We start from the raw sequence: 19,816 nt of genomic DNA, 5'->3' as shown, positions 1-19,816 counted from the left end.
AAATATATATATATATAGCCACCTACTTACTTATTGAGCTTCTTATGATGCAACTAGCAGCTGCTGTTAACAACTTATTTACCTTAGAGGTTTGAGTAACAAGCCACAGACCAAGTAGCAAAAATGTCACTGCAATTTCTCCAGAAACGACATTGTCTAGTTTCATATTGCTATTCTAGCTCTGGTTTTTATTTGTATTGCTGTTGTTGTTGTTGTTGTTATTGTTATTGTTCTTAATAGTGTGTTGTAAGCCTATTTGCCCTGCTCATAATATATATGTATAACACAATAACACACACATACACGTGTCGGTAGTTACTGACAGACCTGTTAAGCTTTACAGGAACATGAACAAATGTTCAAGCATTCTCTTTCTTTACCTTTTCTTCCCCTCTTACAAACTATTATCTTCTTCTTCTTCGAGTACAGTTGCAGCTGTTTAGTATTTGTTAGATTGCAACACCATGTTTTCCCAAACCAGTCGAGCAACATATTATGTATTCATTAAGTCTTTTGCAAGAGACAGGGAATTTGAGCTCACAACAACAACGACCACGTGTGTTCAGTTAAAGTTTTCAGGTATGGCGTTTTGCTTATTTAATGTTCTGCTTAGGCTGCACATCTAAACATATAAAACACTCATTTGAAAAGCTCTTCATCGACGTGTCTCCGCCCTCGTTGCTGTTACTGTGTCGGTGCTTCGTCACGCTTCCTTGTTTATGTTTTTTTCTTTTTTGCAGCCGCACGGGGATTTTCGCTCCACCCTCGCCGAGTTTGTTTGGCCGCCGAGCTGACCCATGGGATATGTAGTTTCGGGTGTCGCAGAAGACATTGCGCCGCGTGTCCAGCTAAACCCTTTAAAACTACACTTCCCTCCCACTGGTCGGTTACGCAGCGTCAACGGATAAACTGGCTCGGGCATATACTGCAATAACTGTGGAGCTTTTTGCAAACAGCTGTCTCGCCGCCAGGAACAAAACACTGGTGAGTTTAGGCACTTATCGTCATACTCTAGGTTGCAGTGATGTTAAACGACTGTTAAAAATAACGGATAGTCTCGAGACGGTTTCAATTATACGTTCCGACGACGTTTATAGAGGTGACGGTAATAACAAGCCTCTGAAGTTAGTTCAGTAACAGCGAAACTGACGCCAAATGCGGTTATTTGATGTCAGCGGACGAAGCTGGTGTTCGCTGCCCGTAGCTGCTGCAGGTTTAACCGCAAATTTGTCCGTTAGAGACGTAAACAGCGGCTTTTTTTTCAGCGTGAGGCCGCGCGCTGGTTGGCATCGTCTTCTAGCCTTCACCGCCAGAGGGCGCTGGTTCCTCTGTTTGTTTACACTGCCAGGTATCAGCTCGTGACCAGCTGTAAAAAAAGGCATTAGCTGCGGTTACAACACATCGACAGGGGGGGGCATGTAACTGGATTCGGGGAGAGGAGTTTGAGACTGCCAAAGTTAGGGGTTATAACGGTATTATCACAGTACCGCGTAGATCTAGGGATGCCACAACAAGACTCCAATGAGGTTTCGTGCCAAAAAGTGATTACTCATGTTTCTGTCTGATTTTTTTTATGACTAATATCTGTGTTTATATACAGGCTGTAGTTTACAGGATTTATGTATATACAATAAAGAAATTAGCTGTTATCCAAGTATCTTTATGACTCTGTCTTATTGTATCAGGTCAGTGTTCTGCATTATAATCAACCCAGTCCTATTTGACCACTTTTAAAACTTTATAAAACTATTAACTAACTTTTGTTGTACTTTCTGCTGGCCTCTTTGCCATTATGCATATTTAGTTTTAGTTATTATAACCTTGCTCGCAACTATATTGTGATGTTGATGTTTAATAGTGTGCCCATCAGAGGGCACGTTGTAGACCGGTAAATGGTCGGTAAATAACAAATGAGTTTTGTGACTTATGACTGATTCATGTTAGTTTGTCTGGTTTTTCTAGATTTGACAAGTCAACCACTGCTTGCCTTCCGTGTCCTGACGAAAAACAGCTGATCTACGCAGAACAATGTTCAGTAATAATTAGGCTGATATGAGTAAATATTGGATTTTTAAATCACTGAGAACTGGTATCAGTCTTAAAAACCCTGTATCTAAAGCAGGGGTCACCAACTCCAGTCCTCGAGGGCTATCTTCATGCAGCTTTTAGTTGCATCCTTGTTTTGACACACCTGAACCAAATGAATGGCTTCATAACAGACCTTTGCCAAACGTCATGGCATGCTGAAGAGGTAATTCGGCTGTGTTGGGATGCATCTAAAAGCTGCAGGATGGTAGCCCTCGAGGACTGGAGTTGGTCACCCCAGATCTAAAGACTATAAACAGGCCACTTAACCCAATGCAGGGTGGTTGCCAGGCAACTTGAGGACAACATACTATATTGTGCATAATTCAACTTTTGTGGATATGAATAAGATATTTTTGTTGATAAATAAAAAGAATGTACAGTTCTTTTATAAGGTGTTGATAAGTGCTTAAATACTAAAAACAGATCATTTTAAGCTGTTGCTACATGGTTTCTAGGCAACATGTTAACATCTAGATAAGAACCTTCTGGAGCCTAAGATGTATCTGTGTGCAAAGCTCCTAATGGTGCAGGAGGAGACGAGCAGAAAGCTCTTTCGCGTGTTACAGTCAGATCTACAAACGAAAATGAGTTGGACAGGCCTGCTGTGAATTTTTTGTGGCATACAGGTCTTGCTCATCTTTTCACTACAGGTGTAGGTGGAGCTCAGCGGGAGCTCCACTGCTGCAGCAGTCTGGCAGTCGAATGTAAAGTGACACCACCGGTCAGCCGAGTGCCGCGTGATGGGTGGATGAATTTATTTAACTGATGTGTGGGGGGTTGGTTTTTTTCTTTATATGTAGCTTGGTGATAAAATGGAGTGAAAGTAGTCCCTGCTGTATAAACAGGATGTGCAGTGATTGATAGAAGTTTAATTGCATGCTGTGCCACTCTCACCTGCACATCTCACTTTGCCTTTCACTACAAGAGGCTGAACAGCAGGCATAGTCTAAGTCAGATAGAAATAATAACTCAGTGATTTGTGCAGCTGTTGGTGTCACTGCCTGCACTGTTAGACTGTTATGTGTATTTATTTTGCTATCCCTGTGAAAACCCACACCCTACTCATGCCTGTAGCTGGGTGTGGGTGGTGGTGCTGAAGCGTTTAATTGATCCCTGCGTGACTTCTGAACAAGCTTAAAGTGTTTTTCTCAGCAGCTTAGGTTTCTGTTTATGGGTGGGATGGGAAAGACGGTGCAACATAAAAAAAGAACTTGAGTGCTGCATCGAAGTGGAAAAACTGGAGGATTTATTTACTTTATTTCAGACCTACACGTTATTTCAGAGGACAATATTGTGGTATTGGTTGTATAATTGTTTTTTGGTTGCTTGGTTAATATTTGTACATTTCTTCCTTCCAGCTTTTAAAATTCGCTACTTTTGCTCATTTTAACCTTCAGTAATTTTGAAAATTAAGGGAGATTTAAGGTGTTATTTGGACAACATATCAATGTGAAATTCAGCCTACAACATAGCCCAGTCAAGAGGCTGATGCCGTTGGCAGCATTTGCACTTATCTGTCTGGTGTACCTGCGTGGCTCTGCAGCTGGCGGCAGTGTTTCTCTCTTCAAGTTGATATCAGAAATGGCAGCAGTCAGTCACAGTTGCTGTGATCACATTAACTTACAGTGTCGATTTAATACAGAAATATAAAGTATTTTCTGAAGTTTTAGGAACTAAGTAATTAATTTATTGGAAACATAATCAGCAGATCATTATAGTTAGTTGCAGGTTGATATATTAGAAAATGGACTCGACTTTCATCATCTACAAAAACCAAACTCTGCTTTTATATTTCTGTATGTCTGATAAAAGCATAACGATATAAGAAACTCAGGAGCTATTTTTCTCCAGTGAGTGCCTTTACTTTATCTAAATTTTCTGAATTTACATACATATTTTATTTGTTTACTTTTATTACTAGACTTACTTTGAATGTAATATTTTTCCAGTGCTGGTTTTCTACTTTTACTTGTGTAAAGCTTCTGAAAACAATTTTATTGTAAATTTGAAAATGATGCTCAGTCAAGTTCAGGTGTTCTTCTTCTCTCCTCCAGACGTCTGTGTGCTGCTGACAGCTGACAGAAATGTCAGAGACCTCCAGCGATGCAGAGTCCTCCTGTGGCTGGACTATTATTAGTAATGAGGTATAAATCCTTTCCTCTGTTTATCCTTTATCCTTACCACTTGTTGTCTTATGGTTTTTATCATTTTAATCAGGTCTGCATGGGTCATTAAGTATAAAATGTCAATGAATTGTTGAACATGTTGAAGAGATATGCTACATTACAGTTTCCTGTGTTCTTTCTTCAAGTTTATTTTAGAGTTTTACAAGATAAACAACTTTAACTGTAAACCAGAGTTTGCCGACACTGACAGCACTAGCCTGTTTATGCTTAGTTTTTTTTCCTCATTAACAAGAAAAATTTAAAATATTTTTCTTCATTGATAAAACCTTCAACTTTTTGCTATAGCTGGTCAGTTACAGCTATAATTCATCATTAAATTGTCCTTTTCTGAATAGTTAATTACGGTCAGGTATTTATAAAGAAAGTTCAATGAAGTTCATCCTGTGTGTTTGGTTTTTGAACGTTTGTGTTTGCAGGGTTCAGATATTGAGACTTTGGGATCCGAGACAGCAGTGGAGTACGGAGCTGAGCTGTTAGAGCGCCCTCTGGTGCAAGAACCAGAGGCGCAGGATGTTCAGACATCAGTATCAGCTGGTAAAGCTCCTTCTTCTTCTTTTTTTTTATCCAGATGTGACTTTGATTGGAGTTTGTTTGACACAACACATATTTATGTTCACATTGACAGCTGTGTGTGCAGAAGAAAGGACTGCTGATTCACTGGACAACGTTCTGGGAGAACAAACTTTAGATGAGACACTGAACGCCTCAGAGGTGAGAGGACATGAAAATGTCCCCGGAATAATTAATCCAGAGCCTCGTCCCTTCTTCTCGCTGTATAACTTGTCTTCATTGTATCGTCTGCAGGTCGGAGACGAAGCTGCAGGGAAAGAGCCCGTGCTGTCCTCCAGCGACCTCTCCGACATCGTGACTCTGCCAGACTTGAAGGAGGGGGAGCATGCCGAAGTGGAAGAAGAGGCAGCCGTCCATGAAGATCTTTACCTCGGCACCTCCTGCAGCAGCCAGTACGCCTTCAGTGCTGCAGAGACCGGTAGGACGGCGCGCACACACTAAAGACAGCTGATTTTATTACCAACATTAAAACAACAACACAAACATTTCTCCTGTTTGCCAAAGCAGGTTTGTTGTTGAGTCACTGGAAACTTCCACAGACTCTGATGAACTTAAGCAGCCGTCTGAGAAGTCAGCTGACCGGTGGCCGCTCTTTTCCAGGTGGCCTGATTTGAAAATGCAGTGACTCTGATTTGATGCTTAGCTTGGTGAGCAGCGCTCGAAACTAATCCTGATGCAGCTGAATCACTGTGAGGTGATGAGATGCTGTCAGACAGTTTAAAGCCTGTGTGCCTGAGCAAATATGAGGAGTCAAATACTTTGATTTATTTATTTAATTTTTCTGTGTGGAGAAGTGAGATAATAACAATAGCCTGTATGTAAAGCATAGACAGTGGAGAGGGTTTCAAACTACATTTAAAGTCTCATCTGGTTTGTGTGGTATACATTTTTAACACACAGGGGTGTTTATCTTGTGAATTATGGTACCAGAACAGTTAAAATGTCTTGCGGTATGGCTGCCTTTAAATGACTGCAGTATTCCTTAGTTTCTTAGTCAGATCTGCCTCGTTCCTCCCATTTGGTTACAAAACCGTGAGATCGGGATAGCCAGGTCCAGGCTGCCAAACTGTCTGTAATCAGTGGTACTGTAGACTCAACTCTGTAGTTTTCTGAATGTGAATGCAGGAACAGTCTCTGGAGTAGCACCAGAGAAGTAGTGTCCTTTAAATTAGTTCTTTCTTTTTAGGAATTGGTAGATAAGTGTGTATGCTTGTGTTTTTCAAACACAGCAACCGAGGAAAGCAAATCTCTGATTAAACAAAGAGTTCTAAGCTTTGTTTTTGTTAGTGCTGGCTTATATACCGGTTCTCAAGCAAGCTAAACCAGTGAGCTAGAGCATCCACTGTGGCTTTAAGGTAATATGACAGGGGCCAACAAGTAGTACTCAGGTGCAACTGTCCATTAAAGGTGTAGTTAGACTTCAGGGCAGTGTCACTGGTTCAGCCCATGTAAGATTCAAATGAGCTATATGTGGCCCACAGTGTACAAATGGATCAGGGGTCTCACTGCCAGTAAATGGTATTTATATAGCGCTTTACTAGTCCCTGAGGACCCCAAAGCACTTTACACTTTCAGTCATCCACCCATTCACACACTGGTGATGGCAAGCTACATTGTAGCCACAGCCACCCTGGGGCGCACTGACAGAGGCTTGTTGCCTGCATGATTAACTGCACCAATGCCTGCTTTTTGAAACCGTTTGCATGTGTGCTGTTTCTTGTTTTGTGCTTTTTTTCCTCTCTTCATGTAAAACTTCTCATTTTTTTAACCGTAGTTTTCCCAGTGCAGCCGCCAGCGGTGACAAACTCGAGCAGCAGCGAGGACGAGGCTGGACGCAGCGCCAGCACTGTTGTACGAAGACGAAGGTTGAGGAGGAGTACCACAAACACCGTGACTGACCCAGAGGACGAGGCTGTGTTGGAATCTCGCCCAAGTGATGATGATGATAAAGGGGAGCAGGAGGTTAAAGAACAGAAGCAGCAGCAAGAGGAGGAGGAGACTGAAGTGAGAAGAGCTGCTCGGGATGTTGAAGAGAGAGTCCAAAACAGCAGCATCTTCAAAACGTCGATCCTCATCACTGTCGTAATAGCTGCCTTCCTGTGTTTGGGTCACTTCTATGGTGAGTAGTCCAGCTTTACTGGGATAAATGCAGAAAGTTTTCTTGGACCTCAACTTTAGGGATGTACTGTAGCTCATGTGGTTCCACCTGTTTCCTGTCTACTGTAGGCTGTGGAACTAACGTGTAAAAACTTTCACTTACAGAGAAATACGAGATGAAAAAGAAGCTCTTTGATGATGACTATGTGATGGACCTTACATCCCAGGTCAGTGACTACACAGGTCCCGACTCGAGGAGTAATTTTATTATTTTTGGTAGAACAGTAATCATGAATTTCTGTGCCGTGCTTTTGATTTTTGTAACTTCTTACATGGATCATTTATCACTTTATTTGCTTTTATTCTTAAATCCTTCATAATGCTGTTGTGTGTATGAATTTGATCTACAATTGTGCAGTAAAAAAAGCGTTAGAATTTACCAAAAGTCAGACTCAGATTGCTTGGATCCCTGGCTGAGTAGGTACTAAAAGAGTATCTGATATCAGGTACTACCACCTAATGGAAAATGCTAAAAACCTAGTCGAGCTGAGTTGGTACTAGTGTAACAGAAACTCACAGTCGTAAAGACTAAATGTGGATATTTACCTTCCTCTTATACAGGGGTGTCAAACTCTTTTTAGTTCAGTCCAAATTTAATCTGAAGTGGGGCATTAAAACAAAACACTGCTGCATATTTCTTAACTTATAACTTTATACACTGTGAAAAAGTTCACTTCAACCAGAGCTGAGATTTTAATAAATCTGGAACCAGAAGTCAAAGTGAAAGACATTTAATAGTACTTAATGATTTCACTGCTGTTTCCCACTTTATAAATCTGGCCTCAGGCCTCATGTTGGACACCTCTGCTCTTATAAGATGTGAAAAAAAATATAGAACCAACAACCATCTGGGTATTGAGCTTCAGCTCCCATGAACCATATTCATCTTAGATAGATAAAAAAAATTAAAAGATGGAGGAGCCATAAGCAGGACTTTGATGGGCTTGTTTTACTTCTTTTTCTCACTTAGGAAGAGTTGTTCGAGTATGGCATGGAAGAAATGCATGACGACCAAATTCCATTGCTCATGGAGCTTGAGAGTATTAGGAACGAGAACCAGGAGCTCATTCTGAAACAGGCTCATGTTCAGGTAACTGATGGTGACACTCCAAGTTTATAATATTCTGTCAGAGCCACTTCGCATTTTATTTTGAGCATTTTAACTTAATATACATCAATACAAACTTTATATCCCGGGGTTATGTATATCTATGTAATAATACCTACATAAATAAATAAAAAAATGTACACATTTTTCCAGATACACAAATGCCAAATCTGTATCTCTTAAAATTTTAAAAAAATTTAAAAAAAAACCCAGGAAAATGACATCACTTACTCTTGTGATGGTGCACATGAAAACATGTGATAATTCTTTCTGACAACGTGACAGCATATATTCCAACATAGGACGTGCTGATCAGCTCTATAACCCCCCCCCCCCAAATCTGGATCATAATGTTTTTGTTGCTGCGTACACTTTTCACTTGATTTCTGCAAACCCAGTAGAAGAACAGGGTGTTTCTATGCAAGAAGAATTATTCCTCCACCACACTTGGTTGCGTTTTTCTGGTATTTAAAAATAGAAATACTAAATATTTCGTTTTATTGTTGAAATATTGAATGATTTTAGTGAATGCACTGCTTCAGGTAATCACAGCATATGCAATCTTATGTCTGTTCCTCTTTTTCCCATCAAGACCCAGAGAGATAAGTTGGAAATGTTGCTGAAAGAGAAGGAGGAGGAGAACACTAACATGGTGTCTCAGCAGCAGAAGTTAGCAGCTGAGAACCAGCTGCTGAAAAGCTCTCTGCAGCGAGAAGAGATGTCGTTGTCAGCCTTACAGGAGGAGCTGAAGAGTCTGCACTCTAAGATCAGAGATCTGGAGTCGATGGAAGAAGGAGCCGACTTGCTGCTGTCAGAAAACCAGAACCTGAAAGAGCAGCTGGAGGAAGAGAAGCAGGTGACCAGAAGCTTCCACGGCCAGCTGACTAACATGATGGTCGAAACACAGACGCTGAGAAAGAAATTTGACAAAGAGAGGAAGGTCACAGATGAGCTGAGGAGAGAGCTAAGTCAACTGAGAAGTCGATTCCCAGGAGCCGGAAAGGAATTGGGTTCAGAGGCGGAGGAGCTGCAGTCCCGCCTGATGGAGCTGGAGAAGAGGCTGAGCTTTGAGCAGCAGCGCTCTGACCTGTGGGAGCGGCTGTATGTGGAGACCAAAGAGGAAAGAGCCAAAGGAGACACAGAGCCCAAAGTGAAAAAACCAAAGCATGGCATGGCGGGAAAAGTGAAGGAGACGTTTGATGCTGTGAAGAACTCCACCAAGGAGTTCGTACACCACCACAAGGAGCAGATTAAAAAAGCCAAAGAGGCCGTGAAGGAGAACCTGAGGAAGTTCTCTGACTCTGTCAAATCCACTTTCAGACATTTCAAGGATTCTGCCTCAACCTTCATCAATAAAGCCCGAGGGTTTTATAAACAGAGAAGCAATGAGAAGAATACAAGGGAGTCGTGGCAGCACAGATCCCACAAGCCTCATCAACGACACAAACACGACTCTGGCCACAACACCCGGAAGTCAGGAGACAAAGTTCACCAGGACTGGGAACAAAACGCTCACAAAGCCCACATGAAGGGATGCTCCGGGGTTTTCGACTGTGCCTACCAGGAATCCACCAGGCTCTTCAACAAAGCCACAGAGCCAATCAGAGCTGACGAGTTTCACAAGCTGCTGCAGAGCTACCTGCAGCAGGAGGTCGACCACTTCCACCATTGGAAGGAGCTGGAGACGTTCATCAACAACTTCTTCTGCAACGGAGTGTTCATTCACGACCAGATGCTGTTCACAGACTTTGTGAGCGGGGTTGAAAACTTTCTCGCAGACATGCGCAAGTACCACGGCCTCGATGATGACGCTTTCGGGGATGTTGATGACTACATCTACAGGCACTTCTTTGGAGAAACAAACACAAAGAGTTACAGCCCGAGGTGAGCGTCCAGAAAGATCCTTTAATTTATTGTTAGGTTGCGTCTGAATAATTTATAAAAGTTCTGGATGGGTGAAAATAAATTCTAGATTAAAGTCATAAATTTACAAAAAAAATCCACCAAATTTCTCGGAAACAGTCCAAGTGAAGTTGTTATAGTGATCTAAACTAAAAATGTGTGAAAAATAACTAAAATAAAAACAGACCTTTAAAAATAAAGCCAGCTCCTCTAAATGTTCAATAAACAGTAATAATCAAACTAGAGCGCTCAGACACTTTTACAGCCTCACGCTGACAGGAAAATGGGGCGGAGCTCATCAAAGGTGGCTCGATAACTGTAAGGAAGCAAAATAATGGCTCAATAGTCACACTAGAGTAAAACTATGAAGGTCAGCTCATTTTTTTCATTACTTTTTTCTTTTCTTTTCTTGCAACTGACTGCAAATTGTTACTTGTGCAACTTTTTGAGCACAAGGCGATTGCACAGGTCACCTGGTGGGTGGAACTCAAGACTCCAAACAACCGCAGTCCATCAGAGACTGACTGGTTGGTGAAGAATTGCAATCAATTGCTGTAACTCAAATTACTTGTAAATAATGTAATTTCACTGTTTTCAATCGTTCCTCTTTTTGGTTGAATGTTGTTTGTAGTTCTAAAAATTAATAACTGAAGTAATTTAATCAAAATTCATATGTCTGTAGTTTGATTATCTACTGGAAATAACTGGTGTAACATACAAATCATAAATGGTTTTTCTCCTTTAGTCCTGCATACAATTCAAACACAGGGATAAGTGTATAAACAGTTTTATGAATGATTTATTGGGTTGTACAAGCCTTCATCGGGTGTTTAGATAAGCTGATTGAATCTTTACAATAAAATGTGTACTTGGAGTCCACCTCTGACTTTTCTGGCTGACTTTAAGCTTAAATAGTGGAATAAGTACGTGGCATCTTCTACCAGTTCTATTATTCTGATGTCTGCTTACATTTTAGCATTTACACAGGGTCCATTTAAGCCAGGGAGTGAAGGTCATTATTAGAGGCACACCAAGTGCCGTCACCACTAATTACTATTGCCATGGTAACAGGTTTGCACCTGTAAACAAACAAAAAAATACACCTTTTGTCCCCCACAAAGGTTGGGGTTAGGTTAGTTGAGTGAGGACTGAACCTGTTTTCTTCAGCGCTGCAGCCGGTTCATATTAATTTCTTTATATCATCACGCTCACAGTGATGTCATTCGTCTGTGTTGTGTTTGAATCATCCAGTGGGCCGTTTGAAGGACCCGAGGCAGACTCAAAGGAGGAATCGAGGACAAAGCAGGAGCAGCGTAAGCAGCAGCGAGCCCGGTCTCGACCCCACAGCGAACGCAAGTGGAGCCGATCAGGAAGAAACGCAGACAGACACATGGCTGACGTGAAGATAGAGCTGGGCCCGATGCCCTTTGACCCCAAATACTGAAGCGATTTCAGCTAGTTTATTACAATGGCTACAAACTTTAGTTGCAAAGTCATCTTTTTTGTTTTTGTAAGTTTGCACAACTTTTGAATGCTACTGAACGGCCTTCAGCTCTTTGGTGTTTGGTGAAGAAATCATTAGGTTGGAGTGGAAGACGCGGCCTAACTACATGTAGCTTGAGTTTATCTAAGATGTTAAACTGAGTCATTCTTTAAATTTTGGCTGGTAAATTTTAGACTGATGAGCACCTCCCTCTTCAGCCCCAACACCTTCATTTAAAAACAGCAGAGACTAAAAAAAAAAAGGGGGGGGGGGGGGGCACTTCTGGATGTTTCTGTGTTCAGTTTGATGGTTTTAATTTGCTGCTACACTAACAGCTTTGTGTGATGTGAGAGCTCACATGCTGTTTCCTATCATTCCACCTTTAACTTAATTTAACTGGACAGTTTCACTTGTGATGGAAAAGGAAAAAACTGGAAAAAATAACATTTGAGGAAATATAACTGTATATAAAATGTTTTTTTAAATTGATGAAAATTTAAATTGATGAAAATGAATGACAAGATTTAAGTGTAAAATATTTATTTCCATTTGAAAAAGAAAACCCCCCCACATGTTTTGCCATAAGGACAGAAAGTTCCCATTGTTCCAGTGTTTGTCAGTGCCTTTCATAAATAAAGATGCTTCCTCCGACTCTTCCTTCAGGAAAATGAGTGTGAAATATCTTTGCTGCCCTCACAAAGTTATTCCCTTCCAAAAATACAGAGATTTCCTGTGAAGAAAACACACAAAATGTGCTTAAAAACACTGCAAGCAAAAATTAGAAATGTAATTTGTGTCTTACCTTTTCCAAAACATCAAACATGATCAGATGGGTGGGCAGAGAGGACTTGTATGGGAATGAGGTCCTGAACCAGAGAAGAGGCTCCTCGTAAAATCTCTCAGCTTCATCCACGTAAGCTTCCTCTCCCAGATCTGGAGGACACTCGAGAAATCTCATCTTAATCGGGCAGTGGATGTGGCTGTGAGGAGACAGGACCATCAGCTGCATAGCATCATAATGTGATCGAGGAAATGAGCTCTGAAGACTGACAGAGGACAGCTAAGCACGTTTATATGAATCAATCTTTCGTACCACAGCAGATACATTATTAAAACATGTTTCCAGTGTTTTATTTTGAAAACTCTGATTTTAAGTGAATAAATCTTAAATATCAGGTTGAGACAATCCCAAATCTTGAAAACGTGGGATGCTGTGTGAAATGAAAACAACTGAATGCAGTGGTTTGGAAATCTATTGAAACACATCAAATACCTGTAGAAGGGTGTTGAGTGGCAAGGCATGAGAAAGAATACATCCGGCTGTGGACGGGTGGTGGAGACATTGCCTACGTCACAAAGTGGCTGTAGGTGGTTCATGACGTCCAGAGTGCCTCGCTGGTGAATCAGACCAGTGTACAGAGCAGGAATAAGATTGGCCGATAACAAGACGGCTGCTGCAGGTCGACACCACGATTTCAGATGAGCCAAAGAAATCCCTGTGGAAAGAAAACGTTTATTATATAAACACATCTGGATGGAAATGACCACATACTGCAGTTCTGATGTGAATACGTGACTTACCACAGAAGACCATACAGAAAGGCAGCACTGGATAAATGAATCTGAACTCCTTGTGTGGAAGCACACTGGAAGGAAAAAATAAAACAGGTCAGACTGTCTACCAACCAGGACCCACAGGAAGCTTTATAGGAATCTGTTACATAACAAGTAGCTGGAATTTAAACAGGTTTCACACTGTTAAAAAAAATAAAGAAAAACGTTTGCAAATGTCTTAGGAGAACTCAAAATGAACAAAGGGTTTTGTTGAGCGTAAAAATAAATAAATCTGCACAGAGATCTTTAAACCATCAATTTAAACTCCGTCCCTTCTCCTCTTCTTTGACTATGTGACATCCTGGATGTCTAGAACAGAAACAGGTGAGCAAAAAAAAAAAAATATATATATATATATATTGGCTGATCTATCAACTTTTTAAATCACCAAAATAAAATTGGTATCATAAATAATAAATGAGTCAGACTCTAAATCAAACTGAATGGTGAAGTGAATAATTAAGTTACAATGTTCTGTTGGAAAAAATCTGGCTCGTGACATTTGTGCAGAGGTCTCTTTGACGAGCACCACCAACATAAATGTTTTAAATGGGCCAAACACACTATGCACGCTCTGCAACACCAAAAAAATGCCAGAGAACATGAAAAGAGCTAAAGCCACAGACACAGCCTCCAATTCGCCCAGATCCAAAATCCACACATGCATGCGTTGAAAGAAACTCCACCCATAGAAGGCTCCACTCTGCAGCCAATCGGGGTCCAAACAGACATCAAATATTTCACACTAATCTTTTTCTTAAAGAATAAAAATAAGGGGCAAAGGAAACTCTGCATTTGTGTTTAATAACCATAAGCCAGCATCACAAGAACAGGTAAGCAGTGTGTGTTGCAGCTTCACCTGTAAACTGCGATGGTCCAGACGACAGCTGCCAGCAGGATTTTGTATCTCTTGAAGGCGAGCATGCAACCGTGAAGAAAGAGCGGGAGATGAGGGCCGATCACCACGGCAAAGCCCTGAGTGAGGTACCAGTGCCAGGGGTGAGAGCCGTAGAAATCAGCCACACCGTGCAAGATGTTAAACTTGAGGAAGTTAAACTGCACTGGTGTCCACTGGAAAACAGAAAGGAGCCGTTACAGCCAACCGACTTCATGCTGGGTGTGTGTGTGTGTGTGTGTGTGTGTGTGTGTGTGTGTGTGTGTGTGTGTGTGAGTGAGTGAGTGAGTGAGACACACAGATTTTACCTTCTCATAGAAAAAACAGTCAATCGCTGTTGAAGTGACAACGGCCAACGTCCTAGTGATGACAGAACAATCATACACCGGAGACAAAACACTGTAAAGCTAACGGTTATAGAGGAGAAGAGGCTGAAAGTACGAACCCTGTGGGAATGTAGTGATGAGTGATGAGCCTCAGTTTGTTGTCTTCCTGCCAGAAATGATACAACAGCAGAGGAAACCAGACGATCACGGCTGTCGGGCGAATAATCACAGCCAAGGCCACCAGGGCCAAGTACTTCTTACTGGAAAACAGCAGTGTGTATATAAAACACCCCACAGAGATCATCAGGGTAAATAAAAAGTACATTTCGCTTCTGTATAATTCAACAGGAGAGACTTTTGTGCACAGCTTTGCTTTAAAACTGCCGGCAATCAGTTTAGATGGAGGTTATTATTTATAACTCTGATCAAGCTACATTTCAGATGTTTATTTTGGTCTCTGGTTATGTGGAGTGATGGGGAGGGCTCAGACTGATGGGGAGTCGGGTGTGGCCTGTTTTGGTTTTAATTTATTGTTTATTTAAAGCATAGCTGAGGTTACAGTTTACACTACTGTGAAATGAAAAGTGTAAGTTCACTTCAAGGATACTTTCTGATATGTATTATTGTGTGTGATTTTTTTCTCTTGTTTTTAATGTATTTTTATTGACTTTTTAATTCAGTTTTTTTTCTACTTTTAACTTTTTCTGATTTTTTTTCCCCCTTTTTTATTTATTTCATGTTTCTTAAATCTATTTTAGAATAAATTCTATTTAAGATCAAGACCTGCTGTGTGTTTTGGACCCGGGCAGAGGAAAGTAAGAAAGAGCCAGAGCGGTGATGGTGGCCTCCATGCTGTTGGTCAGAGTCCTGGTGCAGCAGAACCACGTAAACCAGGAGCACATGTGACAGAAGAACTGGAGGTGAAAGACAAGTGAGGATTAGGTATGAAAACTGCAGAGCACTGAAGCCGTTTTTACTATTATTATTATTATTATTATTATTATGCTTAAACCGCAGTGTGAATTGAACAAAATGCAGGTTTCCATCTTCCATCTTTAAAATAATCCCAAGCACAGTCACCATGCAAAACAGTCTGCTTATATTCACTCAAATCTTTCATTATCTGCATACATCCACCTACTGTCCATCTTGCAACATCCTGATTTTCCAGCGTTTGAAGCAGGAAGAAGAATTTCACGTCAGCAAACGAAGCCAGAAGCGACTGAAGAATTCGCGGAAGCCAAATCTGAAGAGCCAGACAAGTTTATAGAAACTTCGTGACTACAGGAAATCGTTCAAATGCTCATTAAAAAAAGATTACTGAGAGAAAATAATAAAGAAACTTGCCAGCAGCTGAACCGAGTCGTAGCTGATGAACTGTAAGATCTTATATAAGAATGCAAAGAGAAGTGGATATGAGAATCCTCTTATTCCCGCCTTCCATTCCCAGGTCAGATACCCATAAGTTACTGTGTTAAGGTTATAACAGGATAGAATAACAATGGCATAAAGCTCCTTTTGCGATTTAAAACAGTAAACAGTCACTTCATGTATCTCTGCTGGGAACCATAAACATAAACAGGGGGTTTGCAGATTTCAGTTTAGTTTTTTATTTTCTTAATGTTTAACTGGTGGAATTGTATCAGGGGCAACAATTAGGAAGTTCAGAAAAGCACAAAAAAGTAGAGCTCAACAGTCTAACCAAATTTGCAATCACTGGCAACTTTTCAACTGTTAAAGCAAATATTTAATCAGCAAATCACAGGCCAGCAACTCAACTGGAGCAGACATGGTGACATGATCAAGACACCTGCTGAATCTGAGCATCACATTGGGGAAGGAAGGTGATTTAAGTGACTTTGAACACAGCAAAGTTGCTTAAAATATTAAATAAAAGTAAATGAATGAATAAATGTGCACGTATCCACTGTCCCCTCAGTGACGGGTGTCTCCCAAAAAGGATATTTGAAGACCATCCTATGGGAGACCTCCAGAGACTGCCAGTACTCATCCGGGACGAAGCTGGTTTGAACCAGGAGGCAGTTAATCAGTCTGAACACGACACAAAACACGGTCACGCTCAGCACACCTGTGGAGGTCAGACAAATGAGCACATTTGAGCAGCTGCGGTGAACATCTGTTTTATTTCTCTTTGTGATAAATCTCAGAGCCCCACCGATGTTCAGGGGACTCTCCTCCTGCCTGGAGTACAGCTGGGATTTACGTCTCCTCAGCTTCACGTCCTCCACTTTGCTCCCAAACTTCAGACGTGAGCGCAGATTCTCCATCTTCACATAAACCTCTTGCGGGCATAGCTCCCCTCACCTGTCCCCGGATGTGTTGCAGCAGGTAAGTTCGCTCCTCACACAATCAAAAAGTTAACATATACGATCAGTTTTAAAAGTGAAGAAAAACTGAGCTCCAGGCCTGCCGACAGGGACGAGCGAGCTTCGGGTTTATTTAACAAGCATATTAGACTGTTACATCTCCAAAAAGTCTTCATAAATGTGAGTTAACTTCAGTTAGCTAAATGAACTATGGAGCGCTTCCGCAATCATGTCTACTTCCGGTGAAATGTTCTCCCCCGCCTTCAAAATAAAAGCTCCTTTATTTATTTTGTCATCCTGTTGTTTTAAGGTTGCATATATTATCCATTCACAGATGCTCAACTGGATTTAGATTAGGAGAATTTGGAGGCGAAGTCAACACCACACACTCACTGTTTTGCTTTGTGGCAGACTTCAGCCATTAGGGAATGCAGTTTCCATGGAAGGGTGTACATGGTCTGCAACAATACTTATGTAGGTGGTACATGTGGGTTTTCCAGCAAAACATTGTCTAAAGCATCATGCTGCCACCACCAACTTGCCTTCTCCCCATAGTGCATCCTGATGCCTGGTTTTCACCAGATAAAACATGGACACACCTGCCCATCCACGTGATGTAAAATAAAACATGATTCATTTAAACAGGTGATTGCCCCATGGTCCAGTTTGTTGTTGGTGCTTTTGGTGGTAGACGGGAATCAGACTGGGGAATCAGATTGATCTGTAATGCACAGGGGTGTTCTGACACCTCTGTAGCTCGTCAGAGAGCCTTGGTTGCCCATGCCTCTGTCACTAGTTCACTACTGTTCCTTCCCTGGACTACTTTCAGATACTGACCACCAGAGATGTGCAGCAATGTGTTACAAGTACAATTAATGCAATTACATTTTTTTTTTCAAGTAACGAGTAAAGTAAGGGATTACTATTGCAAAAAACTAATTAGATTACTCTTACCTTCCCATGAGCATGCTGTGTTACTGCATTACTAAACCATTTTGTTTGTGAGTGTGACAATGACATACGAATGTGCGACGTCCATGGTAACAACAGAAGTGTGTAGATCAACAGTCGATAATATAGAGTGTGGGAGACAGTATGACAATACTGCATTTAAAGCTTGGAAGTACTAACATTACTTTGAGTTTGATTCTGTAAAAAGTGACAAAAACATTAGCGTCCACTGTACACTCTGTGTGGGAAGAAAATGTGTTTCTACAGTGTAAAAATTAAACTTGAGCAAGCACCTAGCAAACCGACATGGCAATGTGAAATTCACAGACAAGGCCCCGGATCCCCCCGCTGACATGACTGCTGTGGCACCGGACAAAGGTCAGACGGCTCCACTCCTGCTAGAGAGATGAAAATAGATTTAAAAGCGACAGGACTTAATGCAGCAGAATCTTTGATTGTATTTATTTTGCTGTGTTTTACTTGCATCTATTTGAAAGAGTGAGTATAACCACAAAAAATAATTTTATTTTATATGCCAGAATATCCATCCATCCATCCATCTTCATCCGCTTTGTCCGGGGCCGGGTTGCTCTTCGACCCCAGAATATGCAGGCATATATAAGTCGAAGAGCAATGCATATAATTAAATTTTTGTTTGAATCAATATTTATAAAGTTAAAATATTAAAACTTACCAAACAACATTGAAAAAGAGAATTTTTCAATTGATTCAAAATTATATGATGGATTATGCCAAAAAATAGAATTGGGCTTAAAGGTCTATTATTATTATTGTTATTGTTATTGTTATTATTATTATTATTATTATTATTATGTCATATCTTACATTGTGTCATATTTTTAAGAAAAATATTCCTTTGAAACTCAAGCCCTGACAGGAAGTAAAATAAAAAAAAAAAAAACAACTTCACCTGCTCATGTGTCCCATAATATTAGCTTAGGTATTATGTCAAAATATGTTTGCTTTTTCGGTGGGGTTTTTTTTTTTTGTTTGTTTGTTTTTTTGTGTGTGTGTGAGCAAGTAACTCTACGCTCCTGTAGGTGGTGCAGTGCAGTTTTCTTCTCAGCGTAGAAGAAGAATGTCATCCTGCTGTAACTGACTGTCCTGCTTGTTCTTTCTTCTGTTTTTTATCTCCTCGGGTTTTTATCTTTGTGCGTCTGCTCCGCAGTTACAAATACATCGATCAAAAGGCTTCCTCGGTGAGCTATGAAAGTTACAAATAATTTTTAAATAAAATTTTTTTAAATTTCAAATGTTCCCAGCTAGAAGGTGAACACACTGTGAAGCTAGCGATCGGCCTCTTCTATTATCCGATATGGATTTTTCAAAATAATAGTATACATATAGTTAGTTTTCCAGAGGAAAAAAAAGCACTGAGCGGTGGTGCAAACGAATTTGCTAAGACCTGAAAAGACTTTTCACTTTCCTCACATTTTTGTGCCTTTGTGGTAAAGAGATGAGTGATTTCACTACTGTTTTCACATGTTTCAAAGCTGTGTGCTGGACTGACTTGAGCATTTAAAGTGTCTTATAACTCTTTTGTTGTTCTTTTAGGTTCACTATTGGGAAATCCTAATTTTTTTAAAAGAATAATAAATCATGTTTCGAAGAAGACTGCCTTTCACACAGTTAGCCTTTGCCACAATGCTTGGAGTTGCCGGTGGAATTTACATCTACAGACCTTATTTCGAGACTGTGCCAAAGACATCCGGAGAGCAGATCCAGGACAAGCCAAAGAAAGAGAATGAACTGGACTGAAGGAGTTCGAGAAGGCAGGAGGCTGCTGGACTGGAGGCCAAACAAAAAGACAAGATCACCATGGATTAAGTCATACTGATTCCTGCTGTTTGTGATTATAAATTTACAGAATAAATATTTAATAATTTCATGTTCTCATATCTGTTTCAGAATGACTTCTAACAAAATTAGTTACTCATCAGTTTCTTAAAAAGAAAAGTCTTTTCCTTACACTCTAACAGTTGTCTGTAGGAGGTATCTCTCATATGAGTAAATGCTGTTACCCATGAGACTGTGAGCCCATAAAGCTTAGACATAACTTAAATTGATCAAACATTACTAAAAGCACTGTAACAGCCCTCTAGTTGTCCTTAGTTGCCCTTGCTGAGTGTTATAAAGTGCCACATTCACGTGTAGACATCTGCAAAGAGAAAATGAGGTTTGTGGTTCT

The 19,816-nt window shown here is 40.6% G+C and overlaps 2 protein-coding genes across 2 annotated transcripts; one reads left to right on the top strand and one right to left on the bottom strand.

Moving 5' to 3' along the window:
* The first annotated feature begins 564 nt into the window (after positions 1-564).
* ccpg1 (cell cycle progression 1) lies at positions 565-12,145 on the top strand. The gene is made up of 11 exons (XM_082530590.1): positions 565-579; positions 741-984; positions 4,143-4,232; positions 4,691-4,808; positions 4,900-4,985; positions 5,079-5,262; positions 6,619-6,963; positions 7,107-7,168; positions 7,972-8,091; positions 8,702-9,993; positions 11,263-12,145. The coding sequence occupies exons 3-11, from the start codon at positions 4,173-4,175 to the stop codon at positions 11,453-11,455; spliced, it is 2,460 nt and encodes an 819-aa protein (XP_082386716.1). The 5' UTR covers positions 565-579; positions 741-984; positions 4,143-4,172; the 3' UTR covers positions 11,456-12,145.
* Positions 12,018-17,214, bottom strand: pigb (phosphatidylinositol glycan anchor biosynthesis, class B). Its single transcript, XM_082530661.1, has 12 exons — positions 16,506-17,214; positions 16,295-16,418; positions 15,677-15,794; positions 15,471-15,575; positions 15,113-15,243; positions 14,449-14,589; positions 14,312-14,363; positions 13,968-14,179; positions 13,076-13,140; positions 12,768-12,990; positions 12,297-12,474; positions 12,018-12,224 (listed from the first exon to the last, which is right to left on the bottom strand). The coding sequence occupies exons 1-12, from the start codon at positions 16,615-16,617 to the stop codon at positions 12,111-12,113; spliced, it is 1,575 nt and encodes a 524-aa protein (XP_082386787.1). The 5' UTR covers positions 16,618-17,214; the 3' UTR covers positions 12,018-12,110.
* Positions 17,215-19,816: the final 2,602 nt, after the last annotated feature.

This window comes from Aulonocara stuartgranti (genome assembly GCF_965226115.1).
Source record: "Aulonocara stuartgranti genome assembly, chromosome: 1".
Taxonomy (NCBI): Eukaryota; Metazoa; Chordata; class Actinopteri; order Cichliformes; family Cichlidae; genus Aulonocara; species Aulonocara stuartgranti.
This window is presented reverse-complemented; position numbering and strand designations above follow the sequence as displayed.

What these genes read in the sequence shown, in the direction of transcription:
- ccpg1 (XM_082530590.1), top strand. Translation starts at nt 4,173, where the DNA reads ATGTCAGAGACCTCCAGCGATGCAGAGTCCTCCTGTGGCTGGACTATT. An exon ending in CTTCAGTGCTGCAGAGACCG is followed by an intron (nt 5,263 to 6,618) that starts GTAGGACGGCGC and finishes TTTTAACCGTAG; the next exon opens with TTTTCCCAGTGCAGCCGCCA. An exon ending in TGAAACAGGCTCATGTTCAG is followed by an intron (nt 8,092 to 8,701) that starts GTAACTGATGGT and finishes TTTCCCATCAAG; the next exon opens with ACCCAGAGAGATAAGTTGGA.
- pigb (XM_082530661.1), bottom strand. Translation starts at nt 16,617, where the DNA reads ATGGAGAATCTGCGCTCACGTCTGAAGTTTGGGAGCAAAGTGGAGGAC. An exon ending in GGAGAGTCCCCTGAACATCG is followed by an intron (nt 16,419 to 16,505) that starts GTGGGGCTCTGA and finishes TGACCTCCACAG; the next exon opens with GTGTGCTGAGCGTGACCGTG. An exon ending in TGTTTGATGTTTTGGAAAAG is followed by an intron (nt 12,225 to 12,296) that starts GTAAGACACAAA and finishes TTTTCTTCACAG; the next exon opens with GAAATCTCTGTATTTTTGGA.